At 45.0% G+C, this 22,290-nt stretch overlaps 1 protein-coding gene across 7 annotated transcripts in view; it reads right to left on the reverse strand.

Moving 5' to 3' along the window:
- MIA2 (MIA SH3 domain ER export factor 2) overlaps positions 1–22,290 on the reverse strand; it is a 626,403-nt gene that overhangs the window by 110,456 nt on the left and 493,657 nt on the right. For all 7 annotated transcript variants that reach the window (XM_078659761.1, XM_078659760.1, XM_078659759.1 and 4 more), the window contains exons 19-20: positions 6,428–6,529; positions 6,291–6,351 (exon numbers count right to left, since the gene is read on the reverse strand). In XM_078659761.1, coding sequence (XP_078515887.1) covers positions 6,291–6,351; positions 6,428–6,529 — 163 coding nt within the window. The remainder of the gene's footprint in view (positions 1–6,290; positions 6,352–6,427; positions 6,530–22,290) is intronic.

The raw sequence follows: 22,290 nt of genomic DNA on the forward strand, positions 1-22,290 counted from the left end.
AGCCTGTGTACATGACTTTCAAATCCTAGAGGACATTCTTCAGGTAGAGAGAGACAAACAACCCATCCAGTTTCGTGGCCACACCATCGGACTTTTTCAGGACATTTCCCTTCTCACCCTTCAGCACCACAGGTACTTTAAACCAGTTATCGGCTATTTGAGCTCCAAGGAGGTGTCCTACAGTTTGGGTCATCCAGTTAGACTAGTTTTTCAATGAGAGGGTCAACTCCACCAAATCAAATCACTCACGGATGCCTGCCGGCACCGGTGGTACCACTTCATGAGACTCAACCTGCCTGTGGTATGTGCCTGTACCTCTATCACTGGATATGCCACCTATATCCTGCGGGATGTGCCTGGACGTCTTCAACCGCAATAGGCTACCCTATATCCCAGGGGCCCTAAGTTGGCACCGGAAGGAGAGTCCCATGCCCCTCTCCTAAAAAATAAATAACTAGCGCAAGGGCCTTCCCCACTCCAGGGGTTTGTAAATAAAAGGGGCAGCCCTTTTTTTTGTTTTCAAACTACGATCCTGTGAAATTGCAGTAAAAAAGATTTTTTATTTTTAACTTGTAGCTCCAACACTAGGCCACTGTATCTCTACATGCTCCCTTAAATATTTTTTTTAACGCGAAGGGTCACCTTTCAACTGTGATTGTGACCAACTGCTTTGACCCTGCCGGCCTATAGTCCCCATACTAACTGCCATGGACAATGGACTTTCCCAGTTTATAGTTCTGATCCCACAGCTCCTAGGGGATGCTCTTTGCTGGTTTTCACTACTTCTTCTCTGTAGGTCTACTTGTGGTCTCTAGTGCACGCTACAGTGGTCTGCACAATTTTAGGCCACTTCCCTGTATCATGCTCCTCACCTTGACTTCGTGATAACCCTCCACGCACTGTCCCCTTTACTTGCTCTCCTGGAGCTTAAGATGACAAGCCTTAATGTTCTAAACCTCAACAATCCTATTAAATGAGAGGTTATCCTTTCCCTTCTAGAGAAGTCCGGCAGTGACATATGCCTCTTACAAGAACCCCATCTACTTCCCACAGATATCCCTAGAATGTAATTCCGATGGTTCCAACGCCAGCTCTGATCCTCGGGCTCCTCTAAAAAGGGCAGCGTGGTGATTCCTTTGTCAAATGGTTTTAAACAGGTGATCCTATCTAAGGTAGCTGAAGTCAAGGGATTCCTAATGGCATACAAGCTTATGTTATGTTATTTTATTTTATATAGCGCGCAGATGCCGCAGCCAAGAGGCGTCCCGGCGCTTTAGGAGATAGTGAAACACAACACAGCAGAGGCAACCAGACAGGAATGGGACTAAACTACGGAAAATAGGAAGGTTTTTAATGCCTTCCTAAAAGGGAGCAGGTCAGGAATGGAACGGAGTGGGGCAGGCAAAGAGTTCCAGAGAGCTGCCGCCAACACTGAGAAAGAGCGTCCACCCATTCTAGCTTTTTTAAAACGTGGAACAATGGCTAGATTTAACCCTGAGGATCGAAGGGCTCTGGAAGGGGCATAGTGAAGGATTGTCTGTGAGAGGATAGGAGGGGAGGCTAACTTAAGAATTTTAAAGGTTAAGCAGAGAGCTTTAAACTTAATTCTTTGACCTACAGGTAACCAGTGGAGATCTTGAATGGTTCGACGAGCAGAGACGAACTTCGGAAGGCCGACCAGCATCCTGGCCGCCGCATTTTGAACCCGCTGAAGGCGAGCTAGTTCTGCCTGATTCACGCCCAAAAACAGAGAGCTGGCGTAGTCCAATCTGGTGAGAACCAAAGCTTGGACTATGATCTGTCTGGTGTCCGCATCAAAATATTTGAAGATAGGTCGGAGGCACTGCAGGGCACCAAAACATGTACCAGCTACACGTTTAGTGTGGGGAGTGAAGGAAAGTTTGTCGTCCAGCCACACCCCAAGATTTCTAATTTCAGCTACAGGAGTGGGAACGGGGCCCAACTCGGATGGCCACCATTGGCTTAGGGTAGGTGTCTTCCATTTTATCCTTGTTATTAATGCGCCCAATGAACACCAAAAGACATTTCTTACTGTGCTCCACTCCCCTGATGCTACCATTCTGATCTGTGGCAATATGAATTTAGTAATGGACACCGACATGGATCGCTCAGGCCAATGCTCCGACCACACTGGGGCCTTCTCAGCTCAGGGTCTACGCTAGTTAACTGACTATGGAATGTAGGATGTCTGGCAAAAATTACACCCCACCACAAGAGGCAACACATTCTTTTCCACGGAACACAAAACCTATGCCCATATGGACCACTTTCTAGCGACTCCAGCCATGCAAGCCCTAATATCAGATGTATACATTGCTCCCCGATCTTTATTGGACCATACACCTCTGTCCCTAGTGTTACGCCTCAACTCCAGCCATCCCAGGACATCATTCTGGTGCCTCAGGGACTCCCTGCTCCTTTCTCAGTCCATGGTGGACTATCTTCGCAGGGTGATCGCTGACTATCTCCACAATAATGACATAGGGAAGACATCTCTAACCTCCCTTTGGGAAGCTTTGAACTTAGTAGTAAGGGAGGAATTCATTGCTATCTCAGCAGCAGACAATATTGGCCGAAAAGAAAATAGACAGAGCTTGGAATAGACCATTTCAGAACTTGAAGCTATACACAAAAGAACTTGGGCCCCCAGGGTATGGAGAGAACTGGAAAAGGCATGGCTACTCCTCAAAATGCTTAGACCTCGACAGAGCAAAATATGCAATGGCACGCTTGAAACAAATTCTATCTAGGGAGCAATCGCTGTGGGCAAATGCTAGCACACTGCCTTCGGGCCAAAACCCATCTGGGTCAGTTTGGGTGATTTGAACTGGCCCAACAACTAAGGCATGCACCAACGCACAAATAGCATCTGCGTTTCAGACTTTATATGGCATTATATACGCAGGCTCCGATAGCCCCGGCGAGTACCACTCAAGCTACCTGCACCATGTCACACTCACCCCCCACCCCGACCGGTACTCCGAGGGACTACAGAACTTCATTACGATAAAATAGAGGAAGTGATCTCGGTCATCGCTCACTTAAAATCGATGAAGGCCCCTGCGCCCAACGGCTTCTCCCCACAATTCTGCAAAGTTTTTGCTTGGAGCTGGCTCCCTTGCTCATACACCTTTACAAGCCCTTGGCAACACAGTCTCCCTCTCTGACTCCATGCTCACAGCCGCAATTTCCATAATCCTGAAGCCTGGCAAGGAACCAGCACTTTGTGGGTCCTTAAGGATATACTTCCCTTCTGAATATAGATGCTAAACTATTCACTAGCATTTTGGCCCATCGCCTTAACCTTTAACCCCCAAATGCCTGGCCTGATTAAACCAGACTAAGCAGGCTTCATTCCCACTCGCCATTGTGGAGAAAACACAAAGCATCTGGCCAAATATGAATAAGACCCAAAGATCCCGGACAGAGGCTCTATTTCTCGAAATTTGCAGTTGGGACCGCTGCATCTACAGTGCCATGCGGGCTTCAGTGACATCCTTGACCTACCCTATCAGACAGGGTGCATATCAGGGAGGTCCCCTCTCCCCACTTCTTTTTGCCTTGTATATGGAGCCCCTAGCTCAACGGCTGTGGGACAGCTTATCCTGGGATTCCCTTTGACCACCATCTCATCAGCCTTTACGCTGTTTATGAAATATTATCTATCGTTGACCCAATGTCCTCACTCCATGCACTCGTGGACGAATTCCAGGCTTTTGGGGAAGTCGTTGGATTTAAAGTAAATATATGCAGAAGTTTACGATCTTGAATCTCTCGGTTACCGCACTTCATAAAGTTCATTCATGCTCACTGTTTCCTTTAGAATGGACAATTGACTCCATACCTTCCCTCAGTATCAAGCTGGCTTGATGTATTCCTAAGACCATATCCATCAACTATGTCACTCACCTGGCAAATCCGCGGGGACCAACTGGAGTCGCCTCCGCCTTTCATTGAAGGGCAGAATATCAGCGGTGAAAATTACAACGCTACCACATGTTCTCTATCTCTTTCAGACCCTTTGATTAACCCCACCAAAACACATTATCATGTTCCTTCCAACCAGAAATTAACAAATGTATTTGGGATGGGAAGAAACCACGTCTCCACAAACACCTACTCTATCGATCGACGCAAGAAGGCGGAAATGGCAGTGCCCATGCTATTGTGTTACTACCAGGCCTCCCAACTCAGTTTGCTAAGAGAAAGGACCCAACCGCTCCCTGGAAAGCATTGATGCTTCCTGGACCAAGTTGTAGTGGGCTCCAACATAAGGAAGGAACCCTTGTTTCCACATTAGCATCGCCTAGGGGCCTATATTCCTTGCAGGTAACTAACTCATCATTCAAAGTGCGGTGCGCTATAGCGATTAGGGCAGGCTTGACTACCTTCCCCTCCCCTGTGATCCTGATTCAGGCCGACACAGATTTTACATAAGGGATGCAACAGGATGAGTTCCGGCACTGGCGGGAGGGCAGTTGCAAATGCATAGGATACCTATTTGATGCCCAAGGGATAATCACCTTTGAAAAATTTAAATCTGACTACGTCTTAGACAAAATGGATCATATCCAATACCTCCAGGTACGACACTGGGTGATGCAACATGACATTAAGCCACAAGCAGGAAGAGCTCTGACCCCTCTGAAAAGTGGGTAGTCCTTCAGAAGGATAAGCGCCTTGATTCAGAACTTTATGCCCTACTGGGTAAGGGTTTTTACTGACCAAATACAGAGGGCAGATGAAATAGGAAGTTGAGCTGGGCAGAACTCTTCCTCCCAAAGAGTGAGAAGACATCTACTATAGAGTCTAACACATGGCACATAACCTGACAAGCACCGAAAAAGCATAGAATATAGTGGCATACTTGTATCTGTCCCCAGTGAGACTTCTGGAATGGGACGCTCAAAGGCATACTGGAGGGGTTGAGGGGACACTGGCACGTTAATCCATCTTCTGTGACACTGCCTGAAATTAACCAGTTACTGGGTTCAAATCCAGAATGACATTGACCACGCCTCTAAGACTTCAATTCTAAAATTCCGTGCCTACACAATACTGGGGCTTCCTAACCCCTTGTTCTATACGCTTTGCTCCATGCCAGAGCAGCAAATGGAACTAGCTCTGGGACCAGCTCATTAGGTGAGTCTTTCCCTATAAAGTACTGACAGAAACCCAGATTATATCAGTTGGCTCCACAAACTCTGGTTTTATCCTATGGAGAAACTGTCTTTAACGGTTGATCCAAAACACAACTCTTACCCCGAATTATGGGCACCTTTCATTCACAATCCTTCCTCCAAATTTTGCTAACGGATATGCCCGATCTACCTAAAGTTGCTTAGCCTGCTCCCGTAGCCACATCCACTGAAAGCTCGACCGTAACCCGACGTTGCAGAACACTCTATACCCATGAATCCATCTCGTTGATCCCAATATGCCACCACTACAGACCACTTAGCTATTTCTAAGGAAGGCTATTGGGGAGAGGGATTTTGTTTGAGGTATTTATGTTCAATTTTATAATGCCTAAGCGATGCTGCCGGCCCCAGGGTTGTAGGCGGATAGCTGTGTTGATGAAGATACTCCTGCCTCACTTAATACTGCCGCCCCCCTGGGTTGTTGGTGAGTAGGTGTGTATGTTACTGACCTGCTTTGCCCATAATAAACAGAATTGATCCATAAAGTTCACTATGGGGAAAATTGTGTTTTAAGAACTCCCCTTTTTCTCAGCCCTGCTTGTTGCATCATCCCAAAACCTTCACGGAAGAAGCTGAAGTGGATGAACTTTTTTTGTTGTAAAGTTTTGTGAGATACATCAAATGCAACAAAGTTATTGGCAAACTAAAAAATCATCCTATGGCAACTAGGTCCTAACTTGAGTAATATATATGGCAGCCATTTGCTGCAGAGGGAGTTTTGAAAGTATTTCTATGTTTCTACTGTTTAACTTAAGTAGCAGTCAGTGATACTATTACTTTTTCCAGATTTTTTTCTCCAGATATATCAAGCATCAGTCCAATAGAGGTTTGATCTAAAATTATTTGAAGAGTGTAAGAGCAGTGGATCATCGCACAAATATGATTTTGAGGCATGTTCAAGCTTAACCTATTATAAATGAGGAGCTTCCTGATTCTAAAAGTGTTCCAGATATGATAATATAATACTGCTGTCTGAAGATTACAGTGAGAGTACCCCGAATAAAGAAAACTTAGCATAATAGTTAAGCAGGAAAGCGATATTTATGTAAGCCATATAAATATGTATACCTGATTTTGGTATGATCGAATAGTTTTTTCAAGTTCTTCTTCGAGGTCTTTTGCTCGTGTTCTGCAAACACAAAAATAAGTCAAAACAAGATAATAACAAATTGCTTTGAAAAAATTCTGAGTTAGACAAGAAATACCTATAAGTGTGCAGCTCTTCAGCAGCATGATAAATCTTTTCATCAACTTTAGAAAGTTTTTCTTCCTTTCGTAAACGATCTTTTTCTTCCACTGTTAATTTCCTAAAAAAAATGGTTATAACTTAGACTCAATCATAATAAAGTTTTACCTTTGCTGTAATGCACTGCTCACCTTACATTTAAAACAGATAGTTAGTTTCTTTGCAATCATATTATAACACTAAGGTAGAATACTTCTTTGATGAACACTTTAAAATAAAAGGGCACTCCAGTGACAGGATCCAGGAAAAACTTGAAAAACGAGGTACGGAGCACCCATCATCCTGCTCAACATTAGTGGCAAATTAACACCATCTGGCACTGACCTAGCTTAGGTTCTGACTTTTCAGTTCCGAAGAATAAAACCATTTTAAAGCCTCAGACCTCAGATCAGGATGGATGCGGGTAGGTTGAATAGATTCTAGAGAACTACAGTGATAAAGTTACACTAGTAAATTTCTCCTGCCTCTAGACTCATGGGGTGCCCAGAGCAGCAAGGCCAAACTTCAGAACATATTTTGATAATCAGAACTAACATTTTTGGAGTCGTATTCATCGATGAATCTGCTCCCACAACTCAGACTTTCTCTCTTGGTCTATACCTAAAGATACAGACAGGTTGGAGAGAAGAATTGAAGAAAGGAATGGGTTTTGTCTAGAGTAAGGGATCTAAAATAAAGGGCCTGCAGTGAGCTGGTGGAACATATTAGTATGTCCAATCCCATTCACTAAATGAACAAGCATTGGCATACCCAATAGGTCTCGCCTTGGGGACCTTATAAGTGTTTAGCCAGAGTTATTGGCTTTGCCAATGTCTTTAAGCATGTTGAAATGTTCTAATAAAATGTGTTCTAAGCATTTTTGTTACCTTACATACACAACCAAAAAGATATTTTGTACAACTAAACGACCCTATTAAAAATAGAATTATCATAAAAAATGCTTTCTCGTTTTTTTCTCCTTGCAGTGCTAGCAAATTCTTCCCGACTATTCTAATGCTAGTTTATTAAAGGTTTTTTTTGTTATGGGGGGGGACATAAACTGCGCTGGTAGTGGGGTAGTGCTGCACTGGTACAGAGCAAATGCGAAGGTGGTGCTGCTGTGCTGGTGCTCAGATGGTGCTGCACTCGGGCTAAGAAATGCCGAGGTGGTGCTGTGCTGGGGTGTTTTGGTGGTGCTCAATTGCTGCTGAATGATGCTTAGGTTGTGCTGCAGTGGTGCTGCTGAGTGATGCTGAGGTTGTGCTGAGTGGTGCTGAAGTGACGCTGTGCTGATACAGAGGTAGTTGCTGAGGTGTTGTTGCACAGATGCACTGGACCTATAAGCTTTAAAATACTTTTATCACCGCATATGTTTGGCATTATATACCTCCATTATCCTAACCAAGCAGTGTATTGCGAAAGGTTGAGATCTGCAAATGCGGGTGACTTTCTTTGGCTGCCCAGGCCGAATTGTCACTCCTCAGCATCTCATTTAATCTGCCACGGTAACAGGGGCCAACTAAATGGGCATTCATTTTCAGAATCTATGGCAGGATTTGACTTCCTATTTTTTACACGGAATCAAGATTGACAAGACTTGTCCCCTAGAGCATTAGGCCAGAAAACAATAGATTTGCAGCTGAAGCTATTGCAGTTGTGATCTGCAATGGGCTGCTTCAAATAGAAAGAATATATACTAAGATGGGAGGAACAGATTTTAGGGAGCAGAGATGAATCGCTCTTAAAAGGAAAACAAACAAATAAAAAAGGTGAGGGGGAAAAAAGCGAGTGGAGTTAAAAAAAAGTACAAAAAGATGTAGCAAGAAAGGTGAAATAGAAATGGAATGGTGGAGCAGGAAAAACAGACTGAAACAAAGAATTAAATGCCAACAAGACAATAGTGGGGAATGGTAAAATACAATAAAGAAAAACTGTAAACGTACTAAAGAAAATCAGAGAAATTGACCAGGAAGGTTATTGAAAAATATTAGAGGACAAATGTGAATAGAAATGCGAACACACAATGAAACAGAGTTGCTGGACCCAGGCAAGAAGAGTGAGAGGAAGATCAAACAAGCATTTGCAATGCAATCAGTCTCGCCTTTGGGGCCTTATATATTAAGCTACGCAGCACATTAGCCTGGGTGCTGAAACATCTACTGTTCTTTAACATGGAGGGAAAGTAAGCACAAAAATGTGTGACACGCCAGGTATGGGAACACATGGAGAGAAATATTGCCTTTCAGCGGGAAATGGTATTGTCCAAAGCTCTGTTTTTAATGTAAAATCAGGGCCTTGGTTGGTCATATCACTGAAAATACAAGATTAGAAAAAAATATTATTGTCTACGGGTGCTCGTGGAAGACAATTTCAATGGACTGGAATCTAGAGAATGCTAAAGTAATACTGGTGTTTTTCTGACCTATGCTGGTCGCTTTCTATCAAGAAAGTTAAATATAGGCAGTTGCCAGAAAAATTTAAAAAAGAAAGTCCCTCAGCAGAAAGCAATTCGGTATTTTACTGACCTCTGCTGGTCGTTTTCTATCAAGACCGTTAAATAGAGGCAGTTGAACAGGAAAAAAAGTCCCTAAGCAGAAGCAGACAAGTCATACGGCTGATTTCCAGAGTCCACAAAGTACATACACATATATATATATATATATATATATATATATATATATATATATATATATATATATATATATATATATATATATATATATATATATATATTACCTACTGGCGGTCGCCAGTAGGTAGTTATAGTTAGGATTGATTTCCATAGGGAAATCGCAACATTCTATTGGGAATAACTTTGGCGCCGGTTGAGGAATCTGCCTGAATTTTTCAGCAACTTTGCCTCCGCTCCTTCCCTGAAAGTTTGGGGGGGATTCGTCAAGCGGGGGCCGAGATAAAAGGGGGGTCCCAAAACGTGTTTTTCCCATGTTAATTTCCATAGGGCGGCCTGTCGCACTTTTAGCTCGAACGGCTGAATGGATTTTCACCAAACTTGGCAAAATTGTAGGGACTGGTAGCCCGATGTGCCTTTGCTATGTCTCAAGATATGTGCTCCAGAGGATTTTGAGTAATTTAGGTTAAAAAAAATTTATATATCTATAGCCGCGGCCCGGTACGCGCACCGGGGAGCGCTCCGGGCGCGCCACGCGACTTGCGCACGGAAAGCTGATTGGCTCTCGGGTGTCTGTAAACATTCGAAACAGTCCGCAGCGGCCGCCATCTTCTGTCTCGATCCTACCGAGACACAAGAGGTGGCAAAAACAAAGGGGGAAATAACCAAAAGGGGGCAGGGTAGACCCCCCCTGACCCCCTAGGTTTGATGTGGGGGCCATAAAAGGGTCCCGCGGGTCAAAAAAAAAAAATCGACTTTTTTTTCGATTTTCGCGGGGGGAGCGCCCGGTACGCGCACCGGGGAGCGTACCAGGGAGCGTACTTTGGTGAAATTAAAAAAAAAAAAATTGACCCTAAGCACAAAAAATTGACAGAGATCCTTTAAAAATATAGGTTTAATTTTATAAATGTGAGGTAGTTCTGAAAAGAACTTTTTTTTTATTGTTTTTGTTGTTTTATATTTTTTTATTATTTTACTGAACATTTTTTTTTTTTTTTGAACAATTTTATATTTGTTTGTGTTTTTTAAGGGAACAAACAAAAAACAGGGAAGTGAAAATGGCTCAACAGGAGCAAAAAAAAGAAAAGAATTAGTGCTTCCTTTTCTTGTTGCATTGGTGGTTGTCCACTGCATAATTTATTAAGGTGACACTAAGTTCACCATAACAATGTTTTGCCACAGAAAATGCAAACATGTTTTATGGTGCCAAATTTTGGTTGTATATTTGGCACCATTTGGCGTGCTTCAGGACCAGAATGTGAGTTTTCAGTAGAGGAGGTGCTGGCCACAGGGGGTAGGTTGTTCTGAAGTTCCTGTAGTTCAGCGTGGGCTAAGTTATTTGGATGAAACCTCTCCATGTGGCGGATCATGGTAAAATTACCAAATTAATATTTCTTTAGGGGATTGCCCCTGGAGAGGACTGAGCCACAAATTAGACAGGTGACTTTGGGGGCGTTCACCTTTTTTTGGCCTTCAGGGATGGAAAAGAATTGCCAAACATAGTGCACTTTAACGTGCCTTTGCCTTGGTTGTTCAGGCAGGAAGTGCCTTGATTGTTGCTCCTCCTCCTCTTCTTCCTCTTCTTCTTCTTGTCCTCCAAGGAACTGTGGTGGTGGACCTTCTTTTCTTGGTGGTGGTGGTGGTGGGGGTGCACCAGCTGCAGCTACAAGTGATGCCATTGCAGTGATCAAAAATAGCTCTTGCTCTCTCAATAAAGAAAGTTAGAATGAGGAAAAAAGGAGGGGGCTTTCATCATTTGGAGAAAAAAAACTTATGAGAACCAATGAAAAGTGTTATTTTCAGGTCACATGACCTGACATGACCCGGTGCGCTTACGTTACGCGCTCCGGCGCGCTTACGCTACGCGCACCGGGCCGCGCAGCGCTTCCGGGTGCGTTTACGAAGCGCGTCATAAGACACATTGCGCGGCAACGCGATACGTCACGCTTACGCGGCGCATCAGGCGACTACGCGAAACGTCATGATGTTGTTTTCGTTCGCGGGAAAAGCGCTCTCGGGACGCTCCCCGGTACGCGCCCCGGGGCGCTCCATAGCATTACGCTCACCCGTACGTTCACCGGTACGCGCCCCGGAAGCGCCCCGGGGCGCGTACCGGTGCAAACAATAAAAAAAAATATTTACACAATTCAAAATTTGTTATAAAAATTATTACTTTCATACCTATAGATATTTGCTATTAAAAAACCTATGAAATTCACTGAAAAAACCATAGGTTTCACCCCAGTTATAGTTAGGAATTAGCATTTAAAAAACCTATTAAATTCACTGAAAAAACCATAGGTTTTACACCAGTTATAGTTAGCTGGAAGTTTTACTCGCATAAAACCATTGAAATTCCCACGTTATAGTTAGTTGGACTCACTATAACTTGCGCGTGCAATGCACTGCTGATGACGTCACATATTACATCACTCATGACATGGTCAGTGACATCACTCATGACATCACTGATGACACCATCCAGTGAATGTGTGGCTTTCTGAAAAATGAATATATGTTATATATGTATATGTTATTGAATATATTAGTGAATACATATATTAGTGAGTAATGTTTAAATATTTAAATATATGTATTAGTGTTTCAGTTTGTTTAAAAGTGGCTACATGGGTTAGTGAGTAGCTAAATTTGTATGTATATGGGTTATTAGATGTTTTTTTTAATATCAGTATGAGTGTCTATATGGTTTGGTGGGGGTATTAGCACATAGATGCATGAATGACTGACTCTCTCTTTGTATGTGTTTTGAAGACAGCATATATGCAGGACTGTATGGGTGGATGAGTGTGTATGTGTGTGTGTTAGTGAGTGAATGACTGTCTCACTAGTGTCTTTATCAATAACTACATATGTTTTAATGTACTATATGTGAATATTAATGTATATAAGTGAGTATATGTGAGACTGAGGCATTGTAAGAGTTCCTGTTTAAATAAGTATGTTTTTCTATAAGTGATTGTTTAACAGAGTAAATATATATATGTTTTCTTAGAAGTAAGGTGGTAGTGTGTGTATAGCTGTATATGGAAATAAATGGATGTTCAATAGTTTATTTGCATGTGTGAGTATGTGTGTGAGTAACTTTTGGATGACTGTCGGTGTGTAACAGGATATATAGGTGTATCACTACATATGATGAGTGAGTATATGTATGAGTGACTACATAGAACTGTTGGTGAATGAGTGGACGTGTATATAGATAGTGGAATTACTTAATTGGTTGTTGTAACTGATATGGGTATCTCCATTTTTTTGAAAAATGTAGTTTCTATTTTATAATATATGTTCACGGGTTAAATTACAGTGAAAGGAGATGGGTCACTCTGTCACTAGGATGGTGTCATCAGTGATGTCATGAGTGATGTCACTGACCATGTCATGAGTGATGTAATATGTGACGTCATCAGCAGTGCATTGCACGCGCAAGTTATAGTGAGTCCAACTAACTATAACGTGGGAATTTCAATGGTTTTATGCGAGTAAAACTTCCAGCTAACTATAAGAAAACAAGTTACTTACCTGTAACTTTGGTTCCCCAGTATTGGTAACTTTCATAGATTCCCATGCCTTGTATCATTCCCCGTCGTCGGAATGGGAGCCTCGGTAGTATAAAAACCATAGAAACAAAAGAGAAACCTAGGCCTAGGCCTCATCTCATTTTGTATTCTATCCACCTCCTTTTGTAAAAAGAGACCAAACTTTTGCCAGGACCAATCAGAGCAGCCTCACCCTCTAGAACCTTCCTGAGAGAGCTCAGAGCCTCAGATTTTCGTAGCCGTTGTGCAAACCGCCACAAACTCTGTAAAAAGACTGAGCTTTCCCAGGGGAGGCGGGCGGGCGCATGGGAATCTATGAAAGTTACCAATACTGGGGAACCAAAGTTACAGGTAAGTAACTTGTTTTCTTGCCCCAGTATTGGAACTTTCATAGATTCCCATGCTTTGTATCAGAATAGCTAGCAGTACAGCACCATGAACACATTTTGTAAATACATGGCATCACATAACCATAGAAAAATACATAAAGTACAGTAAAAACAAACAAAATGTGCTCACCAGGATGGAGGGATCGTAGGGAAAGCTCACCTCTCAATGAAACAGATTACGCAGGACTGCCTGACCAACAGCCGCATCATCTCGTCCTGCAGATTCCAGGCAGTAGTGTTTCGTGAAGGTATGAGTACTGCTCCACGTTGCTGCCCTGCAGATGTCCTTAATGGCAACTCCCGAAAAGAGAGCCACAGATGAAGCCACCGACCTCGTGGAATGTGCACGGACTCTGCCGTCCAGCGGCTTGCCCGCTTCCTGATGACAGAATTGAATCGCACTGGAGATCCAGCGGGAAATGCCAGTCTTTGCCAAAAGCAACCCCTTACGAGGTGCACTGTAGGACACAAACAACTGAGTAGACTTCCGAAAGGGACGTGTGCGCTCCAAGTAAAACTTTAAGCACCGTTGAATGTCCAAAGAATGGAGCGTACGCTCCGCAGGTGTAGAAGGATGTGGAAAGAAGGTTTTCAGAATCACCGGTTCATTCAAGTGGAACTCAGATGGCACTTTCGGGATGAATTTGGGATTAGTCCGAAGAACCAGACCTTGTTTTGTAAATTGCAGGAATGGATGCACTATGGAGAGTGCCTGAAGCTCACTCACTCGTCTAGCCGATGTTAGAGCTAAGAGGAGGGCTAGTTTCCAGGAGAGGAACTTTAAGTCTGCCTTGTGAACCGGCTCGAACGGAGCTTTCATGAGTTGAGCCAAGACAAGGTTGAGCTGCCACACTGGTGGAGGAGGACGAACTGGCGGATACATCCGGAATAGGCCCTTCAAGAATTGTTTAACCACCCTAGAGGACCATAAGAAAGGACCTGCCGAACTGCGTCGAAACCTTGATATGGCCGCTAGATGCACCTTTACTGATGAATGTGCCAAACCAGACTTAGCCAGAGATAGCAAATACGGCAGCAACTGATGAGGTTGGGAAGTGTAAGGATGGAGACCTTCCCGTTGACACCACAAGCAGAATCTCTTCCATTTTCCCGTGTATGTCTTGTTGGTACTTGGTGCTCTGGCATGAGCCAAGACCTCTCTGCATTCTTGAGACAAAGCTAGATGACTGAATTCTCTGTGTTCAGGAGCCACGCCGTCAAGTGGAGGGATCTCGGATCCGGGTGGAAAACCTGTCCCTGACTCCTGGACAAGAGGGACGGAATGGGCCTCAAGTGAATTGGAGGAGCTTGGGAGAGCCGCAGCAGTTCTGTGTACTAGAATTGTCTGGGCCACGCTGGAGCAATTAGAATCATCCTGCAGGGTTCCGCCTTCATTTTCTTGAGAACTCGAGGAATGAGGGGAATGGGAGGAAAAGCGTAAAAGACGCGCTGTACCAGGCCATCGAAAGAGCGTTCCCAAGGGACCCCCGATGGTGAACCTTGCTTGCGTAGAACCGGCATTTGGCGTTCTCCGGCGAAGCAAAGAGGTCGATGGTCGGCGTCCCCCAAACTGAGAACACTCCGTCGAGAATGGATTGATTCAACTCCCACTCGTGAGTCACTTCCGTCTGGCGACTCAAGGCGTCCGCCTTGACATTGAGAGTTCCCGCCAAGTGCTCGGCTCTCAGAGTGATGTTGTTGTGAATCGCGAAATCCCAAATCCGTTGAGCTTCTGCGGACAGAGTCTGCGATTTGGTGCCTCCTTGTTTGTTTACATAGTGCATGGCCGTCGTATTGTCCGTCCGGACCAGCACTGAGCGATTGCCCACTCTGGGTAGAAAAGCTTGCAAGGCCAACCGAATGGCTGTCAGCTCCAGGAAATTGATATGGCACTGCCGCTGTCCTGGACTCCAATGGCCACTGACTTGAAGCTCTCGGAGCACTGCACCCCAGCCTTCCAACGAGGCGTCCGTGGTCATCACCATGGGTGAAGGAGAAATCCTGAACGTTAGGCCTTGGGCGAGATTGCTTTTCTGAAGCCACCATTCGCTCGCTGTTCTCATTGCTGATGTTACGACAACCCTGTCGTTGAACGACCCCTCTGCTTGGCGCCATTGCTTGTCCAGCTCCTCCTGTAGAGGACGCATCCTTAGCCTGCAATGCGGTACTAATGGTATGCAGGAGGACATCGATCCGAGAAGGGATTTGTATTGGCGGACCGATAGGACCTTGCTGCGGCAGAGTAGTTGAGCCGAAACCATCAATTTTTGTTGTCGCTCTTCTGAGGGACGAGCCGTACAATGCGTGGTGTCCAGCACGGACCCCAGGAATCTGGCAGTTTTGGAAGGCAGGAGGACTGACTTGTGTTCGTTCAACTGAAGGCCCAGGCAGCGGAACAAATGGAGGCAAGTAGACACGGCTTGCGAAGCGTCCTGGAAAGATGGTGCCTTGACAAGCCAGTCGTCCATGTAAGGGAAAACTTCGAGAGATTGTCGTCGAAGGAAAGCTGCCACCGGTGCCAATACCTTGGTGAACACTCTCGGTGCCGATCGAAGGTCGAATGGAAGCACTTTGAACTGGAAATGGCTCTTTCCCACTGTAAAGCGAAGGTATTGTCTGTGAGCTGGGTGTATTGGAATATGGAAATATGCGTCTTCTAAATCCAGCGACGCCAAGTAGTCGCCTGGATTTAAGAGAGGAAGAATTTCCTGGAGAGTGACCATCCTGAAGGAGAGCTTTACGAGATAGGTGTTGAGCTCCCGAAGATCGAGGATGGGACGCCAAGTGTCTTTCGTCTTCCGCACTAGGAAGAATCTTGAATAGAACCCCCGGCCCCTCTGAGAGAGCGGGACCGGTTCTATTGCTCCTTTGAGGAACAACTGGTGGGCTTCTAGATGTAGTAATCCTAGATGTCCTGAGCGGATGGCGCCCGGAGCTCGTGTTGGAGGAAAGTTGTGAAACTCCAACGTATGGCCACTCTTCACGATGTTGAGGACCCATTGGTCCGATGTTATTGACATCCAACTGTCCAGACAAAGGGATATCCTGCCCCCCACTGATGTGATCGGGAGGGGAGGAACAGCAGGTAGAGCCGGGAGGCCGCTATTGTCGTTTGGTGTTGTCACGGCCTTGTCGCTGTTGACGGCCTCGCGGAGGGTTGCGAGAGAAAGATGCTGATTGCCCTTGTCGCTGATTCGAGTAATGGGGTTTATATGACTGGGAAGACTGCGAGGAAAAACGTTGTTGGTTTCCTCTGTAAGATGTAAATCCTCTCCCTCGTGCGCCCCTAAAGGGGACCTTGCGATAGGTGAGAGAGCCCAAGGACTTTGCTGTGTCTGTGTCCTTCTTGATATTCTGTAGGGTATCATCCACATGCTTCCCGAACAGCATCTCCCCATCAAAAGGGAGGTCTAGGACTCTGTTCTGGACCTCCTGACGAAACCAGGTGGCCTTCAGCCAACCCTGACGCCGTAAGACGGCGGAGCCGGCCAAGGCCCGGAAGGCCGTGGAAGCAATGTCCATTGCGCAGTCAATCACTTCTGCAGACGATTTCTCTCCTTCCGCCAGCACCTTCTTGGCGTCCTCCTTAGTGGGCTCAGGTAATAGGTCCACGAAGGGTTCCATGTCGCACCACATCTGGCGGTCGTAACGGCCTAAGATGGCAAGGGCATTCGCCGCTCGAACCAGTAAGCTGGCCATAGAGGAAAACCGTTTTCCAACATTATCCAGACGTCTGCCGTCTTTGTCCGGAGGAGTGGTCAACGGTGTGGACGGATTCTTTGACTTGCTTTGTGCCGCCTGAGAAATCACCGAGTCAGGCTTTGGCTGACCAATAAGGCAAGCTGGACTGCCTTCAGGAGCTTTATATTTCTTCTCCAGCCTGGGGAGGACTGGAATCACCGTGGCAGGACTCTGCATGATCTTCATGCCCTCCTCCCATACATGCTCTATAATGGGAATAGATTTGACAGAGCGTTGGTGTTGTTCCTTAAAGTCATAAAGGAAACATTCAGATTCCTCTCTTGAAATAGGTAGGCCAAACCTCTTAGCAGCCCGTTCCATCAGATGATGAAAACCCCCTATATCCACCGGAGGGGAGATGGAAGTGTCACGACCAGCAGCATTTGGGTCTTGCGGGTCATTGTCCCCCTGATCCGGGTCAGGGTCCTGTAAAGGATCCATCAAGGGATCCACTGGAACAACCTCCTCATCCGAAGAGGTATCCTGATGGGCATCGGGCAGTGGTACGGGATCTGGTGTGGGAACCCGGGCCCAAGGTGTCACTGGCGGTGGTGTGGAGGGTACCACCGGAACACTAGTAGCCGGCTGCACTTGCGGCTGTGGTGGAAGTGGAAAAAACGTAGTCTGTCCAGAAGGGTCTGACGGAAACCTTTTACGATAATCCTGAAGCATGTCCTGAAGATCCGAAATGAGAGAGGAGGGCATGGCTACCATGCCTTGTCCCAAACTCGGCGGATGTCGCTCTTCCACAACATAAGGATTGAGTTGTTGGCCACCTGCCTGGTCGAAATACTCCTCCGTGTCCGTCTCCTGCAACTTTACGTTCAAGTCCGAGGGACTATAGGCAGGTCCATAATTGTCCTGAAACTCATCCTCGTCAGACTCATCATCTAACAGCATTGTCGGTAGATGGGAAGAGACTCGTCGCGGAGACGTCATCTCCGGCGTGATTTTCATTCTCCGAACTGGAAAATGCACTTTTTGGACCGTCGACGGTCTCGTCGACGACGCCGTCGTTGTCGGAGCATCAGTTAATGTAACCGTCGACGGCACCACAGCCTTCGTCGACACAATCTTCGTCGTCGATGGGACCACCGTCGACGGTCTCGTCGACGAACTCGTCGTCATTATCATCGTCGTCGACGTGGAAGCCGTCGTCGACGACGTCGTCGACGTAGTCTTCGTCGTCGTTGCGGCCGTCGACAGCGGCCTGCTAGTCGCCGTCGACGTGGAAGCCATCATCGTCGACGAGCTCGGAACCTTGAACGTCGACGAAGTCGCCGTCGTGGACACCGCTACCGTCGACGAGCCCGTCGACGGAGCCACAGAAACAGCGGGAACTTTAGCCAAAGTCACAGTCGTCGACGTACCTGGTGTTCTCGTCGTCGACGGACGCTGTTTTTTCTCCGGCCCAGATCCTGAAGTGCCAGTAGAGTGTTTATCACTGGGCTTGATCTTTTTGGACGGAGGAGAAAGGATCACCACCTCCTTTTTGTCCTTTAAGGCTGGCACCACTGCTGTAGCCTGTCCCTGCCTCTCCTTTACACTTTCGTGAGGAGATTGAAGGGGACCAGCCCTCTCAGACCTGTCAGAGATCTTGTGAGGGGCTTTAAGAGGGGGCTCAGATGTCGAAGAACCAGGGGGAGACCTACCCCTCTTCTTTGATCTTTGCGAGGAAGCAGCAGACACGGAATCCTCCTCATCCGAAGAGAGCACCTCCTTGCATGTCTTCATCTTCTGAAGCCAGGTAAGTAGCCGGCCTTCTCTGTCCCGAAGAGTCTTGTTCGAGAAAGTCCTGCAGATCTTGCAGTCTGTGGCCTTGTGGTCAGGATATAAGCAATAAATGCAATTATCATGCTTATCCTCCACAAAAAGACGTTTTTGCCACAAGAGGCACAGGACCTGAATAAGGCCTTCTTCTCCTTGTCAGACATGACGATTTGAAGCAGAAACTTGAAGAAATAAGTAGAAAAACAGTGAAAACTGAGCAGAGCTCAGTGGAGACTCCCTAGCACAACGTGCGGTAGAAAAATCTGAGGCTCTGAGCTCTCTCAGGAAGGTTCTAGAGGGTGAGGCTGCTCCGATTGGTCCTGGCAAAAGTTTGGTCTCTTTTTACAAAAGGAGGTGGATAGAATACAAAATGAGATGAGGCCTAGGCCTAGGTTTCTCTTTTGTTTCTATGGTTTTTATACTACCGAGGCTCCCATTCCGACGACGGGGAATGATACAAAGCATGGGAATCTATGAAAGTTCCAATACTGGGGCAACTGGTGTAAAACCTATGGTTTTTTCAGTGAATATATATATATATATGTAGAAGCAAGCGTCCCGAGATGAGAGGAGCAACAAAGGCTGGTGCTGGCGGCGAGGTTCAGGACACCCTCGCAAAACAATGTTTGCAACAAGGATTCTTCAAAGAAGACGCCGCACACTACCTCGATTGTATTGACTTATATATTTATTTTCTGTAGGTTCCCCACCTACGCGTTTCGGACAGGCAGACTGTCCTTGATCACGGTTAACAAACCGTGATCAAGGACAGTCTGCCTGTCCGAAACGCGTAGGTGGGGAACCTACAGAAAATAAATTTATAAGTCAATACAATCGAGGTAGTGTGCGGCGTCTTCTTTGAAGAATCCTTGTTGCAAACATATATATACATATATATATACTATATATATATATATATATATATATATATATATATATACACACATATATATATATATATATATATACACATACACACTGATCCCTCTGCTGTCTTGGTCACATCACAAATGATTTCATCTAATTGGACTTGACCACGGGAAGGGTCATTCCTCTTACCTTCACTCTGTTTCAGTCAGAGGCAAAGTCCATTTAACATGAAGAACCACAGGTATCTGTTCTATCTCCTTTCAATGTGTATATGGTGCCTCTAGCCCATACTCTCTTATCTTCTTATCTTGGCTTATAAAGCGCATAGTTAGCCTAAGGCTTTCCAGTGCTGTGAGAGTCAGAGCGTGCACCTATGGTACTAAAGAATTACCCAAAACTACAGGGGGAATAGCTATCTTTTGAGACGCATTCTGAATCTGATCTCGCCCGACACCCTCAATTCAATGGATGCATTATTTTACAATTATGAAGGCAAAGCACAAATTATTTTCAGACTGGTAAACCGCAAATCTTCATCTACCAAAAAATGAAATTTCATCATGATTGAAACGGAAATGGATGGCCACAAACTTTCTAAACCTTAAACCCAATAAAACAGAGCTCTTAATACCTACACATACCATTAACAAATGGAACCCTAAATTATGCCGAAATACGATGGAGTGTCCATCACCCCAGTTAAAGTGGTGCACATCTTATGGATCATTACTGACTCGTACATTGTTGGAGACCCAGATTTACAGAGTCGTTATCTTTTACTTTTGGCACATCACATGATTGGGGAAATTATCCAATCACCATTTCAGATTGGTAATGGCCCTGATACAATCACACTTGAACTGTGGAAATTCCATATCTCTGGGTCTCCTTTACAATGGTTACATATTCAGCCTAAAGATAATGTCACAGCTAGGCTTGTAACATGAACCAAGCATCAAGATTATATTACTTCTATTCTAAGGTCCCTACTGTGGCTACCCATTAGGAAAAGAACGGTCTTCAAATATCGTGTCACACTGCATTATATCATCTATGTAAACACCCTTGAATTTAAGACTGCCACATTTCAGTTGTACATTTCTAAATGTGTACTGCGTTTCTCCAATTAATTCTTGCTAAGCATCCCTAGGACTAAATCTGCTTCAACTAGTAATAAGGCTTGGTCAGTTGCCACCGCTAAAGAATGAAACAACTTACCTCTTGAACTATGGATCAATCTCTTCTCTACTAATTTTCCTGAAAAAAAAAACCTAATAACTTTATTATTCAACCGACAATCATTTCCTGGTGTACTGTTTCTTTAAATCTCTTCCCTGACTATCTAATCTCCGTTTTTCTTATTCGCTGTTGTGTTGTTCAATAGGGCCAAGAAGTCTCAGTGTACGTGAGTTGATAAGTTCTAGCATAAAATACCATAAAGCCTCCAAAAGCCAGTTGTCCATGTAGACATAGATGCGCTTCAAAAATGCTGGCGATGGCCGCCAATACCTTGTCATGAACTTAATCACGCTATGCAGCGAGTTGAATCCCAAGTGAAAGGGGCCTGTGCTGGCATGTGGAAATATACATATATTTGGTGAACAGCACACAGTTGCTTTAAATCCTGAAGTGTAGTTTGAAAAGCTGAGAGGGTGTGGTCAGGATAGACACAAAGGAGTTGTTTGACAGAAAGAGAACAGAGGATGAGGTCCAGGGTAGTGAAAAATCCTCTTTTGCCTCTCAAAACTTGAATCATCTGTCAGTCCAACCCACCCAGATATCGCAATTTCTACAACTCCAAAAGGTGGTGTTGAGAGACTGTGCTAGTGTGAGAATGGGTAAAGGAAGAGTGAGTGAGAATCGGAATCCAGAATCATGATCTATTATGTCTATGTATCCTGAATAAAGACCTTGTAAACAGAAACATAGGAGGAAACAGGTTGGGCAAAGCAGGCTTATGGAGCAATCCTGAAGAAGCGTGCATTTTAATTTCACGGTCAGGATTGGTCAAATCTTTTAGGAGGCACAAGTTTGCCAACATCCAGAAAAGCTCATCCTCAATGATGAGTACATTATAGAATCCTTCCTGGGGCACTACCGCCATAGCCTCGCTACAGTAGAAAATCGATGTTTAAGATCACTGGTTGATTTCCCCGCCAGTACTCCCTTGGTGCCTCTTAAATCGATACAGCACATAAACAATTAAAGCATAAAGTAAATTATAAAATGTTATCATTCTGGCATATGCTTTGGAAGGTAGCAGAGTTGCACCCATTCGGGGAGGCTTTAAAGGACCTCTTAAGATCTCCCCAGGCAGGGACTTTGAGATGGTTCTCTTGCTTACGCGATTTACTTGGGAGGTTAAAGATGAACAGCTTTTGACATGAGTGGTATTTCGTGGGAAGGGCTGAAAGGAATGTACTGGAAACAAATATTCCATCTAGAACTAATAGGATATTCAACAGGGATAGCAAAAGATTTTTTGCTGCATAAATCAATTTCACTGTTTGAAGCATCAATAGAAGAAATTAATTAGGGTGCATAGGAAAATCTCTGGCATGGAGAGCAAGATGGCGGTCGGCTGAGACCGGAGTGCACGCAATGCTCCTACCAAGCTCCGAAATACTAATCTAAGAAATGCAGACATATGCTGATATGCCCTCGATGTAGCTATTCTACTAAATAATGAGCTCTTACACTGATCACCCGATCACCCCGATTACCCTGAGGAGGTCGTTACCAAAACTGAAAAGTGAGCTACCATCTATCACAGAGATAAGCATCACGGAAGATAAAAACCAGGAATTGGAAAGGCCGCTGTGTAAGAAACTGTCAGTGCTCACCTCTATTATTGGCCTGGCGGTGCTGCGATTTATCTATCAGTCTA

Source organism: Lissotriton helveticus, chromosome 9 (assembly GCF_964261635.1).
Source record: "Lissotriton helveticus chromosome 9, aLisHel1.1, whole genome shotgun sequence".
NCBI lineage: Eukaryota > Metazoa > Chordata > Amphibia > Caudata > Salamandridae > Lissotriton > Lissotriton helveticus.